This window comes from Panthera onca, chromosome D2 (assembly GCF_046562875.1).
Source record: "Panthera onca isolate mPanOnc1 chromosome D2, mPanOnc1 haplotype 2, whole genome shotgun sequence".
Classification (NCBI taxonomy): domain Eukaryota; kingdom Metazoa; phylum Chordata; class Mammalia; order Carnivora; family Felidae; genus Panthera; species Panthera onca.
Window position 1 is genome coordinate 80,513,337 of NC_138349.1, and position 14,477 is coordinate 80,527,813.

The 14,477-nt window shown below is 46.7% G+C and overlaps 1 protein-coding gene across 2 annotated transcripts in view; it reads right to left on the bottom strand.

The window, feature by feature from the left end:
* Positions 1–14,477, bottom strand: part of STAMBPL1 (STAM binding protein like 1) — a 33,780-nt gene that overhangs the window by 11,464 nt on the left and 7,839 nt on the right. For both annotated transcript variants that reach the window (XM_060642970.3, XM_060642969.3), the window contains exons 2-6: positions 12,028–12,110; positions 8,162–8,379; positions 5,115–5,190; positions 3,253–3,348; positions 371–728 (exon numbers count right to left, since the gene is read on the bottom strand). In XM_060642970.3, coding sequence (XP_060498953.1) covers positions 371–728; positions 3,253–3,348; positions 5,115–5,190; positions 8,162–8,379; positions 12,028–12,057 — 778 coding nt within the window. In that variant the 5' untranslated portion in view covers positions 12,058–12,110. The remainder of the gene's footprint in view (positions 1–370; positions 729–3,252; positions 3,349–5,114; positions 5,191–8,161; positions 8,380–12,027; positions 12,111–14,477) is intronic.

Below are 14,477 nucleotides of genomic sequence, written 5' to 3' on the forward strand. Positions count from 1 at the left end.
ACGGACAGGAAGAGCCAGGTGGCACCCTTCATACCGCATCGCGTGGGGGCCCTATCCCACTGGATGATGAAAAGAGGGGGGGCGCCTGGGTGGTTCGGTCGGTTAAGTGTCCGACTTCAGCTCAGGTCACGATCTCACGGTTCGTGGGTTCGAGCCCCGCGTCGGGCTCTGTGCTGACGGCTTGGAGCCTGGAGCCTGCTTGGGACTCTGTGTCTCCCTGCTCACGCTCTGTCTCTCTCTCACTCCAAAATAAATAAACATTTTAAACAATTTAAAAAAGAGAGAAAGGAGGAGCACCTCCCAGCGGTTAGGGGCCGCGGCTCCAGCGGAAGAGAAGCCGTGTCTCGCGGGGATGCGTTTCATCACTTACTCTGCACGGCGCTCAGAGTGGCCGCGGGCTTCAGAGCCCTGTTGACCGGGGGCGAGTGGCTGGCGGAATTGGCGGCGTCGCTTTTGCCAGGCTGGTCCGCGGAGACGTGCAGCAGGGAAGGGCTGTGGCGCGGGCACAGGCAGGACGCGGCGCTGCCGTCGATCTGCTCGGACAGCGCGGGGGGCTCCGGGCTGCGCATCTGCCCGCGGGCCAGTTCCTGCTTCTTGAGCTGGTCTTCGAAAAACAGGAACTGCTCCGACTCCAGCTGCTGCTGGCGCATCCGAGCCACCCGCTTCCTCTCGGCCTCGATCAGGCTCTGATGCTCCAGTCGTTTGAGAATCTCGGCGTCGTACTTGTTCTGAAAAAAAAAACGTGGCGGCCGCAAGAAGAGGTTAGTTTCCAAGGCAGCCGCCTCGAAGCGGGACTGGACACTTGCAGGCTTCTAGCAGACGCAGAGACACAGAGGCCGCGGTCCGCCCACGGGGACACTCACGCGACAGCGAGGAAAATGTCAACCATCACGGCCGAGGCCCCTTACGTTGGCCAAGGGGGCAGTCCCAAAGCCACCCGCGTTTTACCAGAGGCGGGCTATGGCAGTCAAGTTCCCTCCATACCCCGCGCTTTTAAAAAGAATTAGGAAATCAAGGGCAGGATGGTCGGGGTGGCCCGACGGACCAAAGCAAAATATCTCAGAAATGGTCACATCACCCAAGACCGCACCGTCCAAAATCACAGCCACGGGCCACATGGACTACTTAAGTCTAAATTAAGTTATATGCAATGAAATCGGAAATTTAGTTCTTCGGTCACGCCGGCCACCTTTTCAGCACCACGTGGCTAGAGGCTCCCATAACAGCGCCACACAGAACGTGTCTATCATCAGAGGAAGTTCTACTGGACAGTCCCTGCCGTAGAAGTTTTTGCCTCTGACTCGAGAACTCTTCCCACTGGGGCTTTTTGGAGAAAGGGGAGTCACTAGGAAACGGTCCAGCCATCTCTATCAGAACGAATGGGGAATTTTGTTAAGATGATGAATCCTAGGTTCCCTAGTCTCAAAAAAACAAAACAAAACAACAACAAAAAAAAAATCCAGGCATTATTAGGTCAGAGAATACAAATCTTTAATAAGTTCCTCAAATGATTTTGATAAAAACTAACTTTGGGGATGCTTGGGTGGCTCAGTTGATTAAACGTCCGATTTCAGCTCAGGTCATGATCTCACGGTTCGTGGGCTCGAGCCCCGCGTCGGGCTCTGTGCTGATGGCTCAGAGCCTGGAGCCCGCTTCGGATTCTGCGTCTCCCTCTCTCTCTGCCCCTCCCCTGCTCACACTGGATCTCTCTCTCAAAAATAAATAAACCTAAAAAAAAATTAACTTTGCCGGCTGCCTGGCTGGCTCAGTCAGTAGAGCACACGACTTTTGATCTCAGTGGTGAGCTCCAGCCCCACACTGGGGGTAGAGATTACTTTTAAAAAATTATGTATATAAAAAAAACAAAAACAAAAAGAAAACCAACTAACTTTGGTAGGGGTGGGGTGGGGCACACAGCTTCCAATAGCACTTGGGGTACACACGAATCACCCGGGGTTTTGTTATGAGGGCTGATTCCAATTTGGCAGCTGTGGGCTAGGGGCCGAGATTCCCATTTCTAACAAGCTTCTGGATGATTCCAGGGCTGCCTACAGTGAGGGTTTACTGATGGGTAAACCCATCTCTCTCTCCTCCTCTCTCCTCCTCTCTCTCTCTCTCTCTCTCTCTCTCCTAGGCATAAAGGCTGCCCCTCGGTCTCCACAGAGATTGCCACATGACATCTACTTTGGGACACTGTTGTGGCCTGTGATATAACTGCTATCATCAGAGGCAGACCAGGCCTTTCCTCCCTGGGAGATCCTGAGGGGGCAACCACATGCATCGTTGACGTGAAGGAAGACCGGATTGGGCTTTTCTCTCCTTTGCTGTTGCTTTGTCTGGGTCCCCCAAATCATTCTTATCTTTCATAGTTCCAGTCAAATCATCAATATGCACACTTGAGGAGTTTCAACATTTCAGATTTCAACATTCCCGCTGTCATTTAATGGAAGCTCAGCACTCAAACCTGGCTATGCCCCCAGGAAGCAGAGACATTCTGCGACCATGTGCCGAGTTCGTGACATTGAACTGAAGCGGAAGTCAGTACAAGCGACAATCCCAAAGCACATAAACACACAATCCAACAAAAAAAAAGCAACGCCACCTTTATAACAACGTTAAAAACAGGAAGAATTCAAGCTTTGAACTTGAGGCCCTACGGACTGGTCAATTTCTTCTTCCAGTGCCTTTCAATCTCTTAGACATCATTATCATGATCTCTCTTTACATAATAATGATCCAGAAGCCACCATCCATTGGTGATACGATTACATTTCATTCATAGGGTTAGCTATTCATCTATCTTAGTGCAATATTAACTGTAATATTCAAGAATCGAATTTACATTTTCAAGGCCTACATAATTAGATCAGAATAATCTAGATCAGAATAACCAGAAACTGTACACTGTTTTCCCTACCTCCTACTGGCTCCGTTCATCACCAAAAAGTGGTCATCTGCCTCCAGGTTCCACTGGCAAGAGTTGGTCAAAAAGCTGTATTTAAATCACCATAAAAAATCCATATTCTAAGTCATTCTCAACGTTATTAGAGTTGTAAGGAAATAAAAATACCACATCTTTGGTGCAAATGCTTAACCTGCATATCCACATGAATTTGTTATTGGCTTTACAGCCCTGTATCTTTAATTTTTAATTGAAAGGCACATGACATTTGAAACACTCACATGAAAATGAAATTCAAAAAATAGTTGCACAGAAAACAGTCGCGAAATAAATGTACCAATTGAACTTACTTTGCTTTGCAAATATTCTTGGTATTCTACGTTATATTTCTTTAAAAGGTCCTTTTTCAATTCATCTGTCCTTGGGAATGCAATCTCCTTCAGTTTCTTTTAAAAATATATATATACATATTGATTAGTGGGATTCTCAGTACAGTCTTTCAGATCATCAGCTGAGAAAGAAAAACAGCTGGTATGCGTATTAGAAATCAAGACACAAGTAACCAAAGACGATGGCGGAAATAGAAACTTCTCTTTGCCGTGGCTCCAAAACACAACTTTTCAGTAGGAAATGGAAAGGCTTATCCCTTTTGTAAGAGCCTCTGTTGACTCGACTAGGTGGACAAGGGTTCTGTGGAGTTAGGTACCCCGTGTTTACGTGGTGGGTTTGTGACTGCACACCGCACAGCAGGCAAACAGTGCGGCATCAGGATTAAGACACTGGACAGCATGGTAGGGAGGGGCCGCTGGGCTTGACAGACCGTAACAGGCAACTGGGGCGCTTCGTGTACAAATACAGATTCCCAGGCCTACGCCCGGTTTCCCCGAATCAACGTGTTTCGGGGCAGGGTTGGGGAGTCTGGACCTCAAACAACTTCTCAGTGATTCTTAGTGGCCGGAAAATCCGGGAAATCTGATTTAGCCCAAGCACCACCCTCCTTTTCAGAGATGAGGGAACAAAGGCCTACAGAGACGAGAAGTCTTCTCCAGTATCATGCAGCTAGCTGGTGGCCCCATTATTACTAGAATCCGAATCTAACTCTGGCCAGGCTGTCCCACTAAAATGTCTTTTCTTTTAATTTCCTGTCATCCATCCATCCATCCATCCATTTATTCAACAAGCATACACAAAGAAAACGTATGTGCTTTTGGAGAATTTTTTCCTATAAGCAAAAATAAGAATAACACTAAATTAGAGCAAAAGGCTCAGCTTGGTGGCTGGGCCCTTGGGTCCCCTGTAGAACCGTCTGAGGTTGAAAGAGGAAGAGGATTGAGAGAAATGCTACATAAGGTATGGCAATGAGGGCCCCTTCGGAGAAGTGTGTATAGAGATTTTTAAAAATGTAGATGGTCGTTTGACAAAATCTGGGTTCTTACAGGCCACCTCAGGCCACATGTAACTGGTAAGAGAGCCTTTCTTCTATTATATGGTCAAGTATCTTCTGAGAGTTATTTAAAATTCCAGGCTGTGATTGGCTTTGTATATACGGTTTCATCTTTCTCCATGTAAGTTCAACCAAACTACTTAAGGCAAAGGAGAAACATTAAAAACGTGTTATTTAAAAGGATATATTCTCCAGCTAAAATTGTTTGAAGCTTGATATATCAGTTGCAAATGTTGATGGTAAATAAATAACTTTTCAACAACTCTCTCCTTTTCCTTGAGAATATTTCAGGCTATCCACAAACACTTTATTATGCCCTTAGGCTAATCCTACAAGAAGAAAATAGCTAGAACTTTGTGGCCGCCTTAACAATCGGCACTGATTTTCAAACAGTTTTGGGGTTCGGGACTATATGGGATAATCAGAACCAGTCAAGATGACGCTGAAACAAATCTGGGGAATTGGACACACTTTCCGACAGTCTCTGGGAAGAACAGTGAATAATTCCTCCTCACGCCACAGGGCAAATTGAACACATTCTTGATCTTCTTTTCTCCCCCCGCCTCCCAGTTTCAATTAGACATCCCACACTGGCTCAGTAACGATGATTAAAGGTCCAAGAAGAAATCGAAACATCTTGGCTAATGGAATTTTCTGTGCTCAAGCTCTCAAGAGGATGCGACGAAGGAGGAAAGGAGGTAGGGGCAGATCAATAACGGAGACTCGGGGAGCATTTGATCCCTCAGGGGAGAATCGACCCCACGATACCTTCATAATATCCTGTTTTTCAGGTACCGCACACTGCTGGTAATCTCGATGGCTGGGAAGCTTTTCTACAAACAAGCTAGAAAAAGACAAAGCACATCCTTAGCATGATATAACAGAAGAAGCAGGTGGGCAGTGGTTTCTAGTATGAGAAAGAAACTCCTTTTCCAAATGGACATGTTTATTACATTATTATTACCCAACCTCCTTTCCATCAGCCTTTTCACCAAAGGCGGACACGAACCTATGATTTTGGCATTACAGGGCGGTAAGCTCAGCGGACGGAGCACTGAGGTTACGAGGGTGAGGTTGCTCCCTGACGGACCGTGTCACATTGGTCCTTCTCGAGGTGCGGGGTGCTCAATCCCGCCACAGCGCCACCTTACTCACTTGTGGGGCTGGCAATACAGAGGGTCGTGGAAGAACGTTAAGAGTCTGAAAAGATCAATGTAATCTCTTCTCAGCCCTGAAAAAGACTCAAAGGACCACTGATGAATCCGTAGTGCCGTGGTGTCTACTGAGCAAAAATTCTTCGCTGAAAAGTCACAACTAAGAGAAATAACAGCCAGAATCCCTAGTGGATTAGGAGGTGCTCACTAGGAGTTCATTATTCATCACCTTCTTGAGGAACAAGGGACAGTGGACGTAAAGGGAAATCCCAAGAGCAAACCAGATGCATCACTTTCAGGGTAAACGAACATTTTGTTTCACAAGGGCAGGGAATTTTGGGTGTGTGTTTTTTTTTTCTTACTGATGTATCCTTACTGGTAGAATAGGGTCCAGCTCATAATGTGTGCTCAATAAATATTTGTTAAATAAAGAAATAGTCCTTCCTTGATGGATCATGGTGGGCTATAAACACTATTTTTGATCAGCTAATATATGATACCTTATCATTATTGGCGTTCTCCTCCTTACAGATCACACCTGCTTGCCTTCGTCATGCTGCCTACAGGCGACAGTGGAATGGTAAAATAACTCTCATTTCTTTTTTTTTTTTTTAATGTTTATTTTTCAGAGAGAGAGAGACAGAGACAGAGAAAGGGGCAGACAGGGAGACAGAATCCGAAGCAGGCTCCAGGCTCCGAGCTGTCAGCACAGAGCCAGATGCAGGGCTCGAACCCACGACTGCAAGATCATGACCTGAGCCAAAGTCGGACACTTAACCAACTGAGCCACCCGGGCGCCCATAACTCTCATCTCTTTGAATAAGAAAATTACGGCTTAAAGAGGCTATGTAAAGTGTTAGTTGCCTAAAGCTTTATAAACAGAATAAAGTCACAAACGTTTAGAGTTGAAGAGAGCTTAGAGATTTCTGCCCGTAAGTGTTCCATTTGTAGATAAGGAACTGAGGCCCGCACAGGACAACTGAATTACAGGTTGTCTCGTGGTTAATAACAGAAGGGAATTCACACACTCTGATGACTCAGTATAGTGGCTTTTTGGTTTTACCACACTTAACGTTTCCACAGAAATGTGTACAAACACGCAAGGAGAAGGCAAAACAAGAAATATTACCGATCGGTAACTTAGAGTTCAGAAATTAAGACTTTCGGAACACGTGCACTATCCATGATGCCTGGTGGCCTCCAATTTCACATTCATTGGTTGGCTCTCTAGAAACTAACGGTCTTCCCCAGTAGGCTGAGTGTTGCGAACCACCAACTTCTCAGAGGTCCTCGGGTTAAGTCCCCAATGGAACTAGTGAAATCAACCAACATGTGAGTTTCAGTTAAAATAAAAGTACGAGTTTCAGCTTAGATTGAACAGTTACTGGTAACAGATCCTCCCACCAGTAAACGGGCAAATGAGGGAGGAAACTCCAGACCTCACTTCTGTTAATTCTTAAGCCGGGACACATTACTAAAAAGTGTCTAACGGGAACGATGCTGTTTTCTACACGGCTGTTCCGAGGCGGCCACTTCCACTCAACGTTCTGGAAGCTCTTTTATCCAGAATGTTATTACACAGCTAAATAAATTGCTTTTGTAAAAAAATATTCACGCTAGAGGCGCCTGGGTGGCTCAGTTGGTTAAGCCTCTGACTTGATTGTGGCTCTGGTCGTGATGTCGAAATCCATGAACTGAGCCCCACATTAGGCTTCGCACTAGCAGCGAGGAGTCTGGTTGGGATTTGGGATTCTCTCTCTCCCTCTCTCTGCTCCTCCCCTGTTCGTGCACGTGCTCCCTCTCTCAAAATAAATAAATAAACTTAAAAAAAAAAAAAAAAGAATAGCTCTGCTCTGAGCCAGGTAGGCTCCATATTTGCTGAAGCTCTCTCCATTGCTTAAAAAAACAAAACAAAACAAAACAAAACAAACTACAATGTGAAACTGACTGTTCCTTTCTATCCCTGAATCAGATCCTTCATATAACTGCCAACTTATCCCCCAGTCGCAACCCATCCAATCAAACTTTAAAACTGTTAACGGCAGGGCGCCTGGGTGGCTCAGTGGATTAAGCGTGCGACTTCGGCTCAGGTCACGATCTCACGGTTCGTGGGTTCGAGCCCCACGTCGGGCTCTGTGCTGACGGCTCGGAGCCTGGAGCCTGCTTCCGATTCTGCGTCTCCCTCTCTGTCTGCTTCTCCCCTGCTCATGCTTTCTTTCTGTCTCTCAAAAATAAAGAAACGTTAAAAAATTAAAAACAAAAACCTGTTAATGGCATGTTCTAGGCACCGTAGACAGAGCTACAATCTGGCTCCTACTCGCGCAAAACACTTACATCCCTGTGGGGGAGAATGGCATAAAACAAGACATTTCCTTTGTGAGAAGTGTCAAAGAGAAAGATACGCAGGTCACTGCACTGGCCTGTAGAGAAGGTATCTCCTGTCCCCGAACCTCACTCCATCCCGAGCCTCAGAAATGGTGTGGGGACGCGTTTGAATACATTCCTTCCTGACTTAAAAGCCTGGATACGTAACGCTTTTAGAGATTGCAAAACTGGTCTGAATGGGAAAATATTCCCGGCGTCCAAACCGTCTCACCAAAACAGCTTGTGAGCATGTCCCCACTTTTCTCATGTTGAAGGCCTCCGAGACTAAAGACTTACGTTATAAATTTATTATAAAGGACAAAGGCATTTTCCAAATTTCCTTCCTCCATATACACCGAAGCCATCCTTTCCAACTCCACTCCGGATCTAAAGTAGCGGCGGGGGGTGATATCCTCCGTGATGGTGATATTACAGCCAAGCTTGCTCAGGGCACGGACTCGCTCTTCCGGGCTGAGGGAAACATCCGTGTGGTCAGGCATGGCAGCTAGCTTTCTCTGCAAAGCAAAATTTGAGTCTCTGGTTATGGTAAGAAATGAATAGGACTGCGATTCTGGATGTATCTTCTGTACTAAGTACCTGACGTCAGTACCCAAGGAGAACGTTCCGTAAGAGTTAACGATACGACGGGGTGCCTGGGTGGCTCAGTCGGTTAAGCGTCTGACTTTGGCTCAGGTCATGATCTCACGGTTCGTGAGATCATGTCGGGCTCTGTGCTGACGGCTCAGAGCCTGGAGTCCGCTTCGGATTCTGTGTCTCCCTCTTTCTCTCTCCTCCCCCCCTCATGCTCTGTCTCTCTCTTCTCAAAAATAAACATTAAAAAAATTTTTTTTAAAAAGAGTTAACGATACAACAAAAGCGAAGCCTTTGTGCGACAAGTGTATGTGACAAATTCTTAAAAATGCAATGATCGTAAGCCTTGTTCCAATGCTACTTATATGCAGTTCCCAACCTCTGTGTCATGAATAGTGCCTTATGCAATAAAATTTGTCTGCAGGTCTTTAAAAATCATTTTAGGAAAGGATGGTCAAGATAATGCATCCGGCGGGACAGTAAAAGCAAACCACAAAAAAATAGTTCAGGAAAGAATTGAAAGAAAGAATGGAAAGAATCTAATGACATGCCTGTATGAAAATCATAGCCTATAAATGAATTTATGGCCGTTGCAGATTTTTGTATTAGTTACTTTGGAAAGAAAGTATTGTACTGCTGTCCTTGAAGGACACAGTTGAAGAGAGGTTTGGTTTTTTTTTAATGGAATTAGCCCAGAGCAGAATTAGGTCTCCAAGTCTGCCTCCGTCAGTCGAGGGTCGGTGGACTACAGTCTGGGCAGAGCACGTGATGAAAAGGTATGTGGACAGCTAAACGAGTAATCGAGGTAGACACGGTTTCCGTCTGGCTGTGCGTTACGGAGCCAAGGTTCAAGGACAGGGTGCAATGAATCGGACGTTTGCAGGTCTTGCAATGGCCTGAGGTCTGTTTTGGTGGCAGTTTTGAAGGGACCTGGAATCATTCTTCTAGAAAGTATGCTCTATAACCAGCCTGAGAAGCACAAACACGTTCTCTCTGTTTCCTTCTCCCTGAGAAAACTCTCAGGGCCTGGGCGTCTCTGCCCTGAAGGTCTCCCGGGACTGGGTGCCCAGGTCAATTTAGAACAGAAGGGACAGGGGCACCTGGGTGGCTCATTCGGCTTAGTGTCCGACTCTTGATTTCAGCTCAGGTCATGATCTCACAGTTTGTGAGCTTGAGCTGTGCGTCAGACTTCGGGCCGATAGTGCAGAGCCTGCTTGGGACTGTCTCTCTCCCTCCTTCTCTCTCTCTCTCTCTGCCCCACCTCCCTCAAGATAAATAAATAGACATTAAAAAAAAAAAAAAAAAGAACAGAAGAAATAAGACTTATCAGCCTCCCACAGCCTGTCTTTGGGTCCAAGTTATGAAGAAAACCTGGGACACCAGATTTGTGACAATGGCACCTTAAATCTACTCTCAAGTGGCCCAGGATTCTGAGATCAGACAGGTGTGAGTGAACTCAGCCCTTCCTAAGAGACTTCACCTTAAATTAAGGCACACTTCCTTCTAGCCAAACCCTGCGGTGCCATTCTCATTTCTGAAAAGACTTTCTAATTTCAGGGGCATCTGGGTGGCTCAGTCGGTTAAGCGTCCGACTTCGGCTCGGGTCATGATCTCGTGGTCCGTGGGTTCGAACCCCGCGTCGGGCTCTGTGCTGACCGCTCAGAGCCTGGAGCCTGCTTCGGATTCTGTGTCTCCCTCTCTCTCTCTGCCCCTCCCCCGCTCATGCTCTGTCTCTCTCTCAAAAAATAAACAAACATTAAAAACAAAAAGACTTTCTAATTTCAGAGAAGCTGTCAGAGGCTTCCGCTCCTCAGAGGCAGGAATGGAAGCCTGTGGAGGCCGAGCCTCAGGTGCCTGACTAGGGTGCCATCTTGTCACTAGGTGAGAAGTCCAGCAGCACAGCCACCACGCTCAGTGCAGTGCTCAGCAGCACTAAAGGAAAATGTCACCATTCGACCACAGATAAAGGCTTCGGTGACGTCAGAACATGATGGGGAGAAAGAAAAATCTGTGGAAATTAGCGCGCTTTCCAAAGGGGGTTTCCAGCCTCTTGTACGTGCAAAAGTAATTTGTCCACTTTTTATTACTATAGAGTCCACGCTGAATTATAATTATTTGTGGATACTGTTTTCAGTTCCTTGGGAACTCCTGGAGGGGCAAGAATCATTGTCCATCCAGCCTCGCTGCCTAGGATGGAGCGTATTCCTTGCGGCACAGACGATAATCAATAAATGTACCAAAGAAAGGAGAAACAGAGAAAAAGCTGCAATGTGATTATACCTAGACTATCTTTTCCCCTGAAAGTAAAAATACGATTTACTTTTCCTCTACTGAATGGTCCTGTTCTTCCCAAATGCAAAACTGATTTCGGAAGTAAACCGGGAAGAGCCCGGCACCTTCGTCAACCTGTAACGTTGGGTTTGCGTGTGGGGTTCTTGCATGAAAACGCAAAATCCCCAGCTGGAAAAGCGCCTCACTGTTCATTTTTACACTGAGACGTCCACTGACATTTTAATCATTTCTACACAATGTTCTAGAAAACACACAAGATCCTCGAAAAGGATGAGGGGGGCCGCCTCGATTCCCCCACGGTGCCCGGACCACACGGGGTCGGAAAGTGAAGAAGTTCCTACAGTTCTCTGCTCCTCGCCCTGTCCGAGCAGCTGAGCACCTGTGAGGGCGATCTTGGCCAAGAGGACTTGGGTCCCAAACTGTTTTGGAGCAAGAACCAGGCCCTGCCTTTCTCTGTGTTCTGGGGCTAAAGCTTTGCAGATGTCAGGCGCTCGGTCCACTGTGGCTGTTAGTGCTGTCCACGGGGCCACAGGGCTGCAGTGAGCGGGGTGGGAGGCTCGTCAGGAGAAGGGGGACGGTCCTAACGGCTCCCCTTTATCAAGCCCTCGTGACAGGCTGGGAACGTTAAAAATATTGTTCCCAATTGTCGAAAGGCACAAAGTACAAAAACGGGGCCATGGAGATTATATAATGTGCCTACATTCTCACCCAGAGAACGATCTGGGACACAGACTATGCCTCTGTGATCCCAGGGCCCCTGTTACTTCCTCTCCGCCATCTTGTTCTTTCCAAGATGCACCTGGAGAAGGTGCCTACGGTGTTGGGTTGTGAGGGGAAACGTGAGAAGAAGGAAGTTCCAAGTACGCGGCCATTTACGCAGGATTCCAAAGCAGTGTCTACGTGTTACACACAGAATGTTTCCCTGGGTCCCTACCACACAAGGTAAGCTTCCCATTTTTATCTGGAAAGAAGCTGAGGTCCCTCCTACAAAGTCAACTCTGTAGTTCTCCTTCCCCGGTGTTCTGCTGAAGGACCACGCTCTTGGAGTCTAACCAGAGAAATTAAAATTTCACAGTTTTGTGGACCAAGGCATTATTTTTAGTTCCAGCAAAGATGGCTTTATTAGTCACTTCCTCAAAGGCGAGGACCACACAGATGGATGAAAAGCGACAAGTACAAAACTTCTTGAAGTAATTGTGACTCATTTCACATTCGCTATGTTTCTGTTCTTCTTTTTGGGTTTTCAGACCATCTGTAAGCTATCGGTGGGCATTACCTACCAGAGAATTCACAGTAAATGGCTGATCCATGCTGTCCGGTCTATAGAAGGCAGGTGCTGACGGTTTCTTCTCAATCACTTCGTCTGTTTCAAAGACAAAAAGCAGAGCCCCGGTTATTTTTTGAGAATTCGAGTTTCAAATCTCAAACCCCAGGGTTATTTCTGGCTCAGAATATAAACAAATCGAAATGACTTATATAACCTGAGTGTTTGGAGAGACTTTGGAAGTCTCTTCCTGAACTTACAAACTGCAGGGGGTTATGGTTTCTCTTAAAACAGACCTCTAAAAGTGGGGGTGTGAAGAGAGTTATTGCGGAGTACCCGGCGTGTCTTCTGAGTGTTTTCTTTTCTTTTTTCTTTTTAACGTTTATTTATTTTTGAGAGAAAGAGAGAGAGAACGCACGTGCACGCAGGGGAGGAGCAAAGAGAGAGAGAGAGAGGGAGAGAGAATCCCAAGCAGTTTCCGCTCTCTCGGCACAGAGCCCAACACAGAGCTCGAACTCATGAACCGTGAGATCGTGACCTGAGCTGAAGTCAAGAGTTGAACTTAGCTGACTGAGCCACCCAGGCGCCCCTGGGTGTTTTCTTACTTTCTTCAAAGGGAGAAAGGTCATAAGAGTTAACAGCATGGACCCTGGAGCCATGGACTTCTACACCTGGAGTCAGTCTGGGCCTAAGCTTAGCTTTACTAGCTCTGGAAGGGGAACAGTGACAGCCCTGTGGCCCCTGCGGTTGGGTATCCATGGGTTTGTGTAACCCTTGAGTGTGGATGGACCTGTAACTGACTTCTAATCAAAGGTACATAGCAAAGGTGATGGAATACTACTCCCATGTTGATGTTATGTCACATGGCAAGGATGAGGTGGTTTTCCAGATATAGTAAGAGATCTAACCAGTCGGCATTGAATTAATCCAAAGAACGTTTTTCCAGGGTGGGCCTGACCTAATCAGGCGAAACCTTTCAAAGAGTGAGATCTTCCCCTGCTGATCTTGAAGACTCAGTCGCCCTAAGTACCACAGCCCCAGGGACATGGATTCTGCCAGTAGTCACGTAAGTCTGGAAGAGCACCTGGAGCCTCATGAGATTCTTACCTGGTCGGCAATGCCATTCCTGCTATGTCATACCCTGAACACAGGACCCAGTTCTGCTGTGCCCACGCTCCAGACCCACAAAACTCTGAGGCAATGAATGTACGTTGTCTCAAGCCACGAAGCTTGTGGTGATGTGTAAAGCAGGAACAGAAAACGAATACGCCAGCTACGTGCCTGCACATGAGTTTTACAGCCTTTTTGTGCAAACCGACGGGGGGGGGGGGAGGGGGGCGGGATCTCACTGTTGGTGGGTTCGAGCCCTGCATCAGTCTCTGTGCTCAGCTCAGAGCCTGGAGCCTGCTTCAGATCCTGTCTCTCTCTCTCTCTCTCTCTCTTCCCCTCCCTGGCTCATGCTTTGTCTCTCTCTCTCTCTCTCAAAAAATGAATAAACATTAAAAAAAATGGGGGGGGGGCGCCTGGGTGGCTCAGTTGGTTGGGTGTTCAGCTTCGGCTCAGGTCATGATCTCATGGTTTGTGAGTTCGAGCCCCACATCGGGCTCTGTGCTGACAGCTCAGAGCCTGGAGCCTGTTTCAGATTCTGTCTCTCTCTCTCTCTCTCTCTCTGCCCCTCCCTGGCTCATGCTTTGTCTCTCTCTCTCTCTCTCTCTCTCAAAAAATGAAAAAACATTAAAAAAAAATGGGGGGGGGCACCTGGGTGGCTCAGTTGGTTGGGTGTTCAGCTTCGGCTTAGGTCATGATCTCATGGTTTGTGAGTTCGAGCCCCACATCGGGCTCTGTGCTGACAGCTCAGAGCCTGGAGCCTGTTTCATATTGTGTCTCCCTCTCTCCCTCTCTCTCTTTCTCTCTCTCTCTGCCCCTCCCTGGCTTGCACTCTCTCTCAAAAATAAATAAACATTAAAAATTTTTAAAAATAAATAAACATTAAAAAAATTTTAAAAATTTTAATGCAGATTCCTAGGATTTACCCACAAGGACTCTGAATCCATCAGTTTTAAGCCCATGAACAGGCATTGATTGTTAAGATGTGGCCCAGGTATATTTGATTCATGAGGTTTCCAGCCTGGCACCAGAAAGTGCAGATATCTGGCACGTTACATTTCCAAAGGAGTGAGAAAGGTAGATTCCACTGGGAGAAAAGGTAGATTCAGCGGGTAAAGAAGATGTGGTTTATATATACGATGGAATACTCCTTGGCAACGAGGAAGAATAAAATCATGCCATTTGCAGCAACGTGGATGGAACTGGAGGCTATTATGCTAAGTGAAATAAGTCAGTCAGAGAAAGACAGGTATCATATGTTTTCATATATGATAAACTTGTTTCATGTATGAGAAACTTAATGGAAGACCACGGGGGAAGAGAAGGGGAAAAATAGTTACAGAGTGGGGGGAGGCAAGC